Source organism: Rutilus rutilus, assembly GCF_951802725.1.
Source record: "Rutilus rutilus genome assembly, chromosome: 21".
In the NCBI taxonomy this organism is placed as follows: domain Eukaryota; kingdom Metazoa; phylum Chordata; class Actinopteri; order Cypriniformes; family Leuciscidae; genus Rutilus; species Rutilus rutilus.
Window position 1 is genome coordinate 31,616,970 of NC_140226.1, and position 13,731 is coordinate 31,630,700.

At 39.6% G+C, this 13,731-nt stretch overlaps 1 protein-coding gene across 1 annotated transcript in view; it reads right to left on the reverse strand.

Annotated features, from left to right (window-relative positions):
- Nucleotides 1–1,286: 1,286 nt before the first annotated feature.
- Nucleotides 1,287–13,731, reverse strand: part of LOC311280675 (leucine-rich repeat and fibronectin type-III domain-containing protein 2) — a 125,289-nt gene continuing 112,844 nt past the window's right edge. Inside the window, exons 4-5 of the mRNA XM_084393001.1 lie at nucleotides 8,632–10,027; nucleotides 1,287–3,271 (exon numbers count right to left, since the gene is read on the reverse strand). Of these exons, the coding sequence (XP_084249127.1) occupies nucleotides 2,299–3,271; nucleotides 8,632–10,007 (2,349 nt within the window). The 5' untranslated portion in view covers nucleotides 10,008–10,027 and the 3' untranslated portion in view covers nucleotides 1,287–2,298. The remainder of the gene's footprint in view (nucleotides 3,272–8,631; nucleotides 10,028–13,731) is intronic.

A 13,731-nucleotide genomic window follows, 5' to 3' on the forward strand; every position in this document is an offset into this window, starting at 1 on the left:
TGGCATTGTATCAGACAAAAGCAAGGCAATAAAACAGTTAGCTTTTCACAAAATAGAAAAATAAAGATTTTTCAAAATAAGAAAAATAGACATTGTATGTTATGATCCTTTGGGTAAAACTTCCTAGGAACACCGGATCTATAGGACACACTATAGCTAAATTAAATATGTCTGCAATGCAAATGAACACTGAATTGACTGAAGATTTTTTACATATAATAAGTCTTGCTAATTTAATTTATAAACCATTACAACAAAACAACGCTTCATACAGTATGTAAGAGAACTCGGGGACAGGATAAAGGTAAGATCACAGAAACGTGACCCTATACAAACTCCTGCACCCAGTTTGTCATAAAACCTCACTCTCATAATAACATTCAAAACTACTTTAAAATGTATGCATAATGCAGTATAGATGTGTCCATAGGAAGTATCACCACATTTCGAACTGGTAAAATTTGACATAATGACGGATTTATCGAGGTCTTAAACATCATGTAACCAACACTTTTCATCCGAAGCATGAAGCTTGCGCTACGCTAATAGGAGAGTCCCCGTGGAGCAACCTGAGGTTAAGTGCCTTCGCTCAAGGGCACAATGACGATAGACAAGCTCAGTTTCACTCCAGTTCATGATTCACCTCTGTGTGAAATCAAGCTTGCCACCATCATTTGGCACTAATAAAGGTTTCTACACAAAACTGTGATCCAGATCCTGTCCTAAATATCTGTCTTTCACAACATATTGTCTGGTGTAACACTCTGACCTACATTTCAGACTTAAGTCTTAAGGGGCTTGTTGTGAAGAGTACAAACGTAAATCACCAACACTAACAAACTAATAGGGTATATATGTATAGTTATAGTGTTCGAAAATCATCATTAAATTTCTAAAAATCCTAAAACTTTGTCTTACCAATACCATGTTACAGTAATTGTGTAAGATGGTAAATAATACCACACTCTTAAAAAAAAAGTTTCAACCCATGTTTAGGTCAAATATGGACAAACCCAACCGTTGGTTTACATTTTTTTAATGACATTTTTTAAACCCAATGGTTGGGTTTGTCCATATTTGAACCGGACATGGGTTGAAACCCAGCTTTTATCAGAGTGCATACACTCACTGATTCTCACATTCACATTCAGTACCATCGTATTTACTCCAAGGTACCTGGAGAATACAGTGGTATTACAACCAGCTTGGTATTTACCATTTTTATACTTTTTCATTCCTTTTTAATAAGGGTAGCCCAAAGGGACATCCAACAGAGTATCTTTTTTGGTTGGGTATGCAAGATATTGGTTGGTAATATTTTGTCAATATCCATTTCTATAAATAATATGTATCTCAGACAGACTGACCAGTACAGTTCTGTACCAGTACTAAACGAAAATTGCAGCGATTTAATCAGACGACAGACAGCTTTCAAACTTAATAACTGATAACAAATGTGATAGATGCACTGAGAAAATAAAAATAAAAAAACAGGCACATAATGTTATGATCCCGGAAAATTAGCAGATTAAGTTTGCAGATATGATTATGACAAAAAAATCCTCCTGAATTACAGATTTTTGTAAATTACATATGACATTGTATTGTGTTCTTCAGAAAAAAAAACATTGTTTCTGAATCTGATGTCATTAATTAAGCAAATTAATGGTCAAACACTGGGGGTAACAACACTAGAATTAACTTAAAAAGTAGAAATGACAACAAAACAAAAAAATAAGAACCTACAAAATTTCATTACATTTGCATTTCTTTCTCTTTTTTTTTTTTTTCATTTCACCTGCTAAATTATGTAGTCCTGTCTCATGGGAACACTTGGTCCATTGTGATGCACATCCACTTAGCTGAAGAAAATCCTCTTGGCAAACTGCAGTGCACAGTCGGATAAATTCTCTCTTTTATTCCCCCTGCTTCTCTGAGATACCCCCTCATCCCTTGTTCTTGGGTATTAATTCATATCTGCATTAATGCTTGAAGGCAACTGGAGATATCCTTCATCCAGGTCTCAATAAACAGGACCAGCCCTGGCCTCGGCTGCTCAACTAACTCGGACACAAACCTTTGAACTTCTTTGTGATCAAATGAACAGAAGGACAATATTGACATGGAAAATCATGCATTACACAGTCATGACCACTGCTGATTTGTCTTTTCATCACAGTCATTTGAGTCCTTCTTGTCGTCATATGATGCACTAAGTTCATATCCTTTCCACATGACGGGTTCGGAGAATGGGTTCTTTTTTTGTTCGTTTTTGGCAGAGGTAATCCGATGTCTCTGTCAGACTGTACTCTCCATGACCCACTCAGAGCTATCAAATGTTGCTTTCTCACCTTCCCCCTCGCTCTCGTCACACTGCAGGAGCATGCCGTTGACTGAGAGACTCCTCTTAGTCCAAATGTTGCTAATGCGTCGTGGGTAGCTAAGGCACTGCGAAGCACCAAAGTCACCCATGTCGAATGAGTGGCTGCGCTTGGGCTTGTTCTCTGGTGGCAGCATTACAAGCTTCCCAAGCTTGGAATCTCCTCGGCCTAGAAGAGGCTCCTTGTCAGTGGCGGGTCTCATGGCCATGGCCATTGCCATGGTTCCTGAGGAAGACGGTCCTCCCGGATCTCTTGCAGGAACCCTCAGGTCCAGAGAGGCAAATGCCCCGAGTAGGTTATCCAGGTTTGGCCGTGCCTTGGTTGACGACTGCTTCCACCGGTTGGGCAAGGTGTTAGAATCCCCATGTCGGTTGTAGGACTCAACTTTCTGGCTTCCAAGGGAGTCAGCCGAGGAGGATGAAGAGGACGAAATGCTACTCTGCAAGGAGCCACACTTAAACTCCACCACCTCATCTCGCATCACCACTACAGTCTTTGGAGCCTGTGGTGTAGGAGCGGCGTTGTTAACTCGTTGTGCGGCCTGCGGTCTCCCATTGGTCTGGGAGTAGGTGTTGCTCACCGTCACTAACTTTGAAACCTGCAAACCGCTGTTCACTTTATAGCGGACCATAAGGATGACGATAAAGACCAACAAAGTGGCTACGATCACTCCGCCAATCACCAAGATCATAGTCCCTCCTAGAAACTGACTGTTCAGTGACTGGCAGCGGGGGTACTCGTCACTTGTCTCGAATTGCACACAGCCAACTATGTTGGTCGCAGTGAGTGTGGTGGCGGTGTCTTCCCAGATGGCCAACACGCACAGGTCATACTGCATCCCTGGCATCAGGTTGTTGACCAAGAAGGATTTGCTGATAGCCGGAATCATCCTGTGAACAAGATGACGTTGATGTTAATACAGACTCTCTAAAATCATTAAATAGATGCAGTAGCTTGAAACCACAGGTATATGATACTGAAGGTAGTTATTAAAATGCTCAGACTGATTGCTCATTGCTTTATTGTGGATGCACACGATGCTCTGCGAGTTGGCAGAAAACAATCATTAAACCTTTTATTATGGAGAAAACTTAATTACTTGGAAAGCTCTGATCATATCAACCTTGGAAGTTCATTTAGATTAAATGATTTTGAAATGAGGTCTATTGTGCAGTCAATGGATCCAGAAAAGAAGTTGTTTTTGACTGACAGGAAGCAATGTGGGGATTACGTAAATTTGAAAATATACTTCACACATGCAATTCTTGTCACCACTGAATCATTTAAACGGAACACAGTGTTTTGGAGCGAATACAAAAAAGGATAAAATAAAAAATAACTATATTAAAAAAAAATCTTGTATGTTCCTTGATTGGTTAGAAGAAAGATATGGCTTATGTTAATGAAAACATATTTCTTTAAGGTCATTTTCGGTAGTACTTCTCCACTCAACCTCTAAAAAGCACATCGAGAACAGGGGGCATGTAATCACAAATTATTTTTTTTCTGACTGCATTAGCTCATCATTATCTAGAATATTCTTTGCAGATACCTGGCAGTGGATGTAGACTGAGAATACTAATTAGAGTACAATCATTTACCCAACTGCCCTGCTCAGTGAAGGTTAAGTAATTGAATAGAAAAGTGTCTGAGAAATGGCTGAAAAATCATATATACAATAACTAAAAATATGATTTAATAGATTATCAAGACACATATCAAGTTTCGTAACGGTACACCAACGCATTCGTAAAGTGTAGCATTTAAAATCATGATATTATATTGTAGTTAATGGCAATTTCCTTGTTTTGATCTATTAAAGCGCCACCAAGTGGAGCAGTTCCACAGCTTTTTTTATGTGTTCTCAGAGTGAGCCCATACATGTCAAATTTGGAGAAAATATCTCATTTTGTTTTAGAGTTATAGACATTTATTTGTATGAGAGCTTAAAAAAGGACCCATGGGCGACTTTGATTGGATCTTTTGCCACTTTCAATCAAAATTTTGACATTTGAGCGTTTGCGTTTAGCCAGCGACCTATGTTTTCGAATTTCCTATGGTGGTTTCGTCTCGAACGGTCTAGCGGTTTCAAAGATATTCGCAAAAGTTTTTTAAGCGCTAATTTACAACGTTTTACAACCTAGCATGTTTGGTATCGTTGGACTCGACAAGGATTCAGGAATGTAAAAAGATGACTGCCGTGACAATAAGGGCCCGTCCACACGGAGACGCGTTTCGCTGTATACGTATACATTTTTTATCGTATTGGCGTTTCGTCCACACGGATCCGGCGTTTTGGGAGACTGAAACCGCTATTTTTTTAAACCGGGTCCCAAAGTGGATAAATCTGAAAACGACACCCTTGCGGTTTCGTGTGTACAGCCAATCCGTATATTTTGTGAAACGATGATGTCATCACATCACGTGTCGTCTGTGTCACGAGTAACAGCAACAACAATATTGGCGGACTTATATGATTGTATTCGTGCTGCAGAAGCTACTAAGCCTACTAGCTTTATTACAGCAAAATCTATTGCTTCTCTGCAACTGTGGTGAGCAAAAAGCGATAATCTGTCTTCTTCTTCTTGGTTCGTATACAGCGCGCAAGGTTATGCGCATGCTCAAAGTCTTCTTCTCCGTGTATAGTGTATCTCTGTGGCAGAATTACAGCGCCCCATACTGGTCTGGCATATATACTACACCGTTTTCAGTCGGTTTCAGTGGTTTCGTGTGTACGCAGATATTTCTTGAGACGACGCCGTGTTTACGGAATTTTTTTTTAGAACGAGGAAAAAAAAAAATCGGATCGGGAACGCACCGGCTTCGTGTGGACGTGGCCTAAGTCAACCAAATCCATGTAAACAAGTTTTTTCACCACTAGGTGGCGCTGGTCCGAAACTTCTCAGGCTCCTTCAGGGCATCGTACTGATGAACCATACCGAGTTTGGTAACAATATGTTCATGCGTTCATAAAATACAAAAATGTTGGTACAAAATTCAAAATAGCCGACGCCTAAAATGGTCGATATGGAAAAATGTTATATCAGTCAACTCGGCATGATGCCCTGAATCTAACGAGACCACTTTTATCGTTCTGAAGTTATAAGCAAAAATAGCAATTTTTTTCGTATCTCCGGACCAGTAGGTGGCGCTGCGCCGAAACGCAGCAAGCAGCCTCAGGTTATGCTTGTGATAACATGTACCACGTTTGGTCTGAATACGATAAAGCGTTGCGGAGATACAGCCTTACGTCTGTTTTCGCAAGTGCTACGTAAAATTAGTTTGCGCGGTATTCGAGAACGGTTTGACGAATCGACGTGGTCTGAAGATGATCTGGTTAAATTTTCATGAAAATGAAAACGGCCTAGGAGGAGTTCGACATGAATTCCATAACTTTTTGTCGATATGGTCTGAAGATGATCTGGTTCAATTTTCATGAAAATGGCCTAGGAGGAGTTCCTGCCCTGAAAGTCGCAGGACATCCTACGCACTTGCTTGCTCAGTGCTTGGCCCCTAATAATAAGAACGCCAACGGATACAATAGGTGCCTACGCACTTTCAGTAATTGGTCCCTAAAAATAATAATAATAATGAGAAAACAATAATATGTGCAGGGTATCATGGGGGAAGATCAAGAACCCCATTAAGAACAATGTGGATTCACTTTTAATCTGTTACATATTTAGATATAAAATAAGTGCAGGATGATGATACATCAGCCAATGTGTTATTATAGGAAATAGATAGAAACATTTGCTAATTTAGTTGTTATAGCACAAAATATTAAATATTAAAAGAGGGGTAAGTTGGCCCCCTACCTGAGTTATTGAGTTAAGAAAAACAAAACAAAAATTATAACTTTTACTCCACATCTAAAAAATATTGATGTGTCCACAGATCCCTCATTAACAAATAGATACAAAACACTTTGATATTCAACATAATACAATGTCATAGATCACTAATTTCCAGAGACAGAAAATTAGATCAATTAACCTCAAAACGGTGTTGACTAAATCTCACATACGTTGATATTCAGATGAAATGTCAAAATGAAAAATAGCGTAGCCATTCATCAAGGGTGCTGAAATGGGATTTTGTGCCATCTATGATTAGGAGAAAAACATAAGGAAGGGGTGCTATCTTACCCCATGTTACCCTAGTTCAATGCAGACTGAGATTAAATTAGTAACCCAAACAATTCAAATGCTGTGATTATTTACTTACCCTCATACCAAACCGCTGACTTTCTTTCTACTGTGGAACACTAAAGTAGATATTTTAATGACTATTTCATTCTCTTTTTCATGCAGATTAGTGAATACATTTTTCAATAAACTGTTTTATCCAGTTCTCAAGTTCAGCGATCAAGTTGCAGCACCTAATTTTCACTGCATAACATACGTTTTGGCTTATTTTACAATTTACACAAAGCTATCGTATGGATTCAGAAGAAATATAGTGCATAAGTCAAAATGTTACTATGCTTTTGCATCCTTTGTTGAAGCTTGAAAGTCCCCAGTCATTGTAAGTGCATGGACTAGAAAGCATATTCTTCAGAAGTTCAGCTTGTGTTGCACAAAATAAATAGTCATGAAAAAGTAAAAGGGTGAGTAAATGATGAAATAATTTTTATTTTGGGGTCTGGTTTGATAAGCAATTGATATGGTTCGTAATCGTATGCTTTTCCTAGGACTACCATATCATGGGATCCCGTATTTTGTGTTAGAGACATCCTTTACAGCACTAAAACCACATCTAGCAGGGCAGCCTGACACATTGTCTACAGTAAGCCTGTATGCCAGCTAGTCCATTACTCATTAATAATTGCTTTCCCATCACAGGAGAAGACGCTACATTCTGTGGTGACAGCTTTACGAGAGAGCCCAACCTTTTTCCACTCCAGCCCTAGTGATTGATTTTTTTTTTTCTTTGTTGTTGCCAACATCCAGGTTAACACTCCTCTTCCAAGACAGGAGGAAGAAAACAGATCTCTGAATAATGCCACATGCAGTTTAACATCATGCAGTCATTAGAGAGGCACCAGTAAATGAACAGTCATACTCATATTGTGTAGATTATATAATCTTTCCAAAACATGAAAATCTGTTCTTTGCAAGTCAGAGAAACTAGACAGCCTAATGGTTTAAAATGTAGGCAGTTTGATAAGGGAACCCATCACTTTGATTATAAACTGATGTAGATCATGTAGATAAAGAAACAAAGTAAGGAATGTGAAATGAAAATCAAAAGAATAGAGCATATTCTAATAGCTCCTGTTGCCTCAGGCTTGTAATAGTGATGATCATGCTGGTTGAATTAAGCCTAGAGGTGATAGGGGTTTCTACACATTCTTTATTTCACATAGAGAAATTGTTGCATTTGATTAAAAGATGGTGAAATCGATCTTTCAACAGCTAATAGAGGTTAATTTACATTACAAATTACTGTGGCACCTCTGTGCCTTGTGACCTTTACCTTTAACATAAAAAAAGAAAAAGAAAAAAATATCTGTATTATTGTCCTGTTCTACAGAATCTACAAAAATCTAATCATCCTTAAAACCTATTTATTAACAAAACGTTCAGAACTTAATAATTCTTTGAAGTGTAAACAACCTTTCAGACCTCTATAACAAACATGTTTTTAATTTAGTGTGTATGATTTAACAAAAACCTTGCTGGGAGTAAGTTTAAAGTGTTTCATGGAACTGAACGGGACGCTGTCTATTACATAACTTTAAATCCACATACCAATCCTATACTTTCCTTAAAATTACTCCTAAGGAAAATTGATCAAGTGCTGTTGGTGCATTTTAGACAGAATTTGTAGGTAACTGACTGATTAAAGGGTAAGCGAATCAATGGCAAGGCACCTTATTGTCTTCGCTATAACAGTCACAGAACACCATTAACACAATTAGGATGAGCCTATAAGTATGCATGTGACTGGTCGGTTGAAAAGATGCCAAAACAATGTCTCGCCATAAGTGATCCGCCTTTTAAATGTCACTGCATTAACTAACTTCAGCATTAACCTATTTAACCTATTAACATTATCTGCTTAAATGAAATGAATTCAAAGCAATTTACAAGACTGAATTGAGTTATAGAATACATTATTTATCTCTAAATCAAATCTAATGATAATTTCCACACATATTCAGTGAGAAACTAAAGGGCAGGTGGAAGTACATGCCTAATTGGTGTGTTGTTGGGTGGTTTAAAGGGAAAAGAAACTGAATATTTACCTATAAATCAGGACATCATCCTCTGAACAGTTGTATTGGAGCTGGTACATTTTGACTTTGGGTGCCACTTTGCTAACCGTCCACTTGATCAGAGCAGAGACTGCGGTGACCTCTGACACTGACACTATCTGTTCTGGCTGGGCTTTGGTCTCCCCTTTACCGGTTTTAGTGGAGCTGGTGATGTCAGATAGTCTGGACTTTGGCTGAGATGTGCGGTTAGTTCCATTGCTTAGGTGGGGAAGCTGGATGATGGAGAGCTCAATTGAGGCTGTTGATTCTCCTGCTGCGTTTGCAGCAATACAAGTAAACGTCCCGTAATCCTTAGAGGTGGTGACCATAATGTCTAAAGTACCATTTTCATACACTACAGCCCTGGATGAGTTACTGATTAGTCGGTCATCTGGAGCAACCCAATGTATGAGAGGCATAGGGTCACCCACAGCCTTGCAGCGTAAACTGGCTGTCTGTCCCTCCAGGACCAAAAGCTTATGGGTATGCTGGGTAATTAACGGTGGTTCACAGACAAAATCTTCCTCTCGAACATACCAGAAGTAGCGACCCTTAAGATTTGGAGGGGAGGCGCATGTTTCCATATCGTCCTCTCGCTCTAGACGCCGCAACCACAGAATCTCACAGTTACAGTGAAGAGGATTCCCACCAAAGCTGAGAGACAGGATCGGGGCAAATGGTGTACTAAGAACGGTGTTAGTTTGTGAGCGAGCAAAGATGGGATCTGGCGGAAGCTTCTGGAGACGGTTTGACGTAAGATCCAACCTTGCAAGCTTTTCAAGATCAGTAAAAGTGCCCTCAGCAATGTGGGTGATGAGGTTGTGGTCCAGGCTTAGTTGGTGTATATTGAGCATTTTGCGAATGGCATCCCAGGGAACACCCCGCAGGTTGTTGTAGGAGAGATCTAGGTCCTCCAAGGTGAGCAGCAGATCATCGAAAGCATCTTTGGAGATATGAGTCAGTTGGTTGTTGTTTAGGATGAGGTGTTGCAAGTTCACCAAGCCTCGCAGGGCATCTGGGCCAAGCTCGGTCAACCGGTTACTGTCCAGGTGCAGCGAACGCAGGGTTTCAAGATCTACAAAGGAGAAGGGCTGGATGAAGCTGATGGTGTTTCGTGACAGTGTGAGGTCCACAAGGCCCGTCATGTTAGTGAAGTCCTGCTGGGTAATTTTGATGATGTAGTTTCCTCCCAGACGTAATTCCACGGTTCTTCTGTCAATGTCGAGGGGCACGAACAGCAGGCCTTTGGACGGGCACAATGTGCCCAAGGACTCTGAGAGGTTCTGACAGACACAATATTTAGGGCAGGCGGTGGTCATCATCACTGCGCTTCCCAGGAGAAGGAGGCTGCAGAGCACTTTGGCCATGGTAAATCACAAGCAGGGACCTGGACAGACAACATAAACAAAACAATGGTCAGTCCTTTCTGGTCATACAAAAAAAAAACAATTGAATGCTTCTGCAGTGGCTATATGATGAATACTCATTATGAGCAATGTTTAGTCCCCATTCTGAACCATCTTAGGATTATCTTAGGCTCTTAAAGCAGGGAGCTTGGAACCCTGCACACTTTGCTCTGGTTTAAAACAGATTTTAAACCCTGAGTAAAAAAAAAAAAAAAAAAAATCCTTCATGAAAAGCTATTGTTGGGATGTGCCTAACTCCAAACTATGGGATTTAAAAGTTGTGCTACTGCTGTTGTCAGCTAACAAAAGTCTCATGTGCTTCATTTGAACTTAATAAGATAATAACTGAAGCAATTATGAAGTAATCCTCAATTCCCTGTCAGAGCATTGAGAAGAAACTGAGGTATAACACATGTTTTATAGTTGCTGGAAGCAGAAGTGCTTGACGTATGTGAAATCCGCAGCAGGCTCCATACCTCTGACACAGACAGAACGGATGACTGCGCTTGGCCTCAAATGACAGCCCATAATTCCTCTAGACATTTGTATCATCAATTCCAAACATACTCAAAACTTAAATCAATTTTAATCAGCGCTCTGCCAGACTGATTCTCTAATGGTAGGAGCTGTTTGGTGGAGCTGTTTAAGGTGTGTGTGAGAAGGAGAAGGGGTGATTTTTCATTTCCAAGGATTAAAGGATAATAGTTCTCCCAGCTGGCAGCATTCACACAATACATCTTAATTGCTTTATCAATACCTTCAGTTATATCTTCTATCTAAGATTCCTATAAAACCCCAGTACACAGAGTTCTGGTTGGAACAGCTTATGAGTTTTCAAGCACATCTTTTTGGCGAGCCTCAAGTTTATTGCATGCCACATCAATAAACGTACGAAGGGAAAGTATGCAGATCTGAGTATTTTTAGAAAACAGGGAGTTATACAGAAGGTGACTGACAATGGAAAGCTAGTCTAAAAACCAGAGAAAATCAGCAAGCTTAATATTGTGATTACCCTAACCATGTAATCAAAATTGTCTGCAACAAAACAAATAAATTGGTATATCGAGAGGATGGATATTTTCACTTTGACTGACATGCAATCAGTGTCTGATAATGCCAGATATTTATGCCAGGGCTGTGTTTTGCTAGAAAGCAAATTCAAACTATTTGCCCTCCAAGCTACTACAAACACTCCGAAGACTACTAGCACATTAACACTCAACTTCTTGTTTTAATGTCTGGAGATATAAAAAAAAAAAAAAAAAAAAAAAAAAAAAACGGATTTAAACATTGGAGGAAATTTCCAAGTTAACTGAAAATGTGATGCATCTAATTATAATAATATCTATAATAATATAATTTTGTCTATAATAATTTCACACTTAAAGCAGACATCTTGCAGAGAATGAAAAATAGTTATATTTTCTGAGCATGAATATATTTCCTTTTCCCTTCTTGTGAGAATATTTCCCAACTATCAATCACTCATTCTCAGGAAATCAGATTTTTTTAATTTTATGAAAGAGCAACAATGCTGTAGACCCGAGTGTTGATAACACATACAATCCAACATGCTCATGCCTCAAACCCATTTCCTATCTTGCTCCCTCCAATTTCCTCTCCCTCTCCATTTTCGTGTACAATAAAAAAGGGCAATTGACAGACAACAGAAGTAATATGCATAAGAATGCAAAGCACAAAAATAAAAAAATAAACATTGGCACATTGTTCTAGCATGTGAAAGCCATGCAGAACACCACAAACTTCATCTTAATAAAGAGAGGTGGAAGCAAGTTAAACCATATGCATTTGCAACATTTCATTAGTGCTAGGTTACTTGGAATTTATGACCACACCATATTTGATCAACTGAAATATACCCTATGCTGAATAAAACTTCATTTTCAATGTTCATTCAGGACTCACTGCGTAGCATTTTGTAAAGTTATGAGAAGTATGCTTGGGACAAGGGGATATTTGTCATGTTTGACAGCTAAAACCTGATTAGGCTGAATACAGCAGAAGCTTGCCCTTTAGCAGGCCCGTATTTCTGAGGTAAGTTTCCTGCATTACCAATTCTCTCATAACTGCTTGTCAAGCCTCATCTTTATTCATTCCTTTTGCAGCCTGCTAACGGCACAACCACCGAACACATATATAACAATTGCTGAGGAACTCAACCCCTAAGAAGATTTCACATATCTGCATTTCATCCAAATCAGACGGAAAAGGACGGAATGGCTGCCTGCCATATGGGGAAAGGAATTTGCTTTCCCTTATCAAATGAGCCAAACATCTCAGCTTGTTTGTTGGAGAAAGTGTTTAAATGAGCTTAGCCGGGTCACTGCGAACTTCAAGGAAATCAACAAAAGGAGATCTAAGGCATGTGAAAAATCATAGAGCTTTCTTTTTTTGTCAGTTCAGCAGACATTAAGGCCAAAGAATCATAGCTTTAATAAATGAAAGCGTGTAAGAGCACATCAAAAAGTCTTTTATCAAGCAAAGGAGAAGGTGCCCATGGAACAGCAGGACGTGAAAAACTACAGAGACTGCTAAACATCCAAAGGCGAGGTAAAAGCTTAGGCTTTGCAATCATACAGCGCTGAAGCGCAAGATGAAGGTAGAGCTGCCATGATATGGAGGGCCATTTACTTGAGATCCAGGGGAGAACTCCCCAGTGCAGACGCCTGATTGGACATGGGCTAACCATTATGACAGTAGGCAGTCAGTTTGACAGCGCTGCTCTGAGATCCTCATGACGTCTGACTGCCTGATGGATTCTGCACCTGGCATAATATTGGCGCAATGGACTTAGATTTCAATGTTTTTGTCTCAGCAGTGTCTTCTACTTCTACTTTATTATCGTGCAGTATGATAAAATATGTATGATAGAGTTCCTAATTTCAGATTGAAAGTCTTCAAAACAAAACCATTGAATGGACTTTTTTCTCAAGTCAGTACATTATATGTTAATTATTCTTATTATTATCATTGTTCGATTGAATCACTGGCCTACAATCCAGTACTGCATTGCATTTTTCAATCAGTACATTTTCACAAGTTTCACAGTGGTTATCAAATGAATTTCTTTTTCTTCTAGGTTAATTATTATTTACAAAAAAAAAAAAAAAAAAAAAAAAACATTACATGAGCCCCTTTCACACAGCGCATTGAACCCGGGAAATTGCCGGCAAATTGCCGGAACGCCTTCTGTGTGAACGCAAACATGACCCGGGTTTAATGCCGGGATCGATGCCGGGTTGGGGACCTAGTAACATTGCCGTGTTCAGTCCCGGAACGCACGCTGTGTGAACAAAAGCCGTAATAATGCCGTGTCGTAGTGATGACGCTGAAGCCGGGGTCGTTCGCCAGCTGTGAAACGGTACGAAATGCGCAATTTTATGATCGAATCAGAGAAATAAATGCACAAGCGTGGTTTCGCAGCTCATAAGCAAACTGAAGACGCTGCTGAGACATTACAAGTCACATCGATGTCACGTGTCTTTCCGGGACATACACGGGTTGTGTGTGAACGCGCTCTCTGATTCCGGAAAATCACTGGCAGTGTGAATGAACCAAAATCAAATGAACCCGGGTCAAATCCCGGGTCACTTTATCCGTGTATGTTCCGGAATCTCTGTGTGAAAGGGGCTATGTGGATTGTAGCTACAGTACATAGGAAATT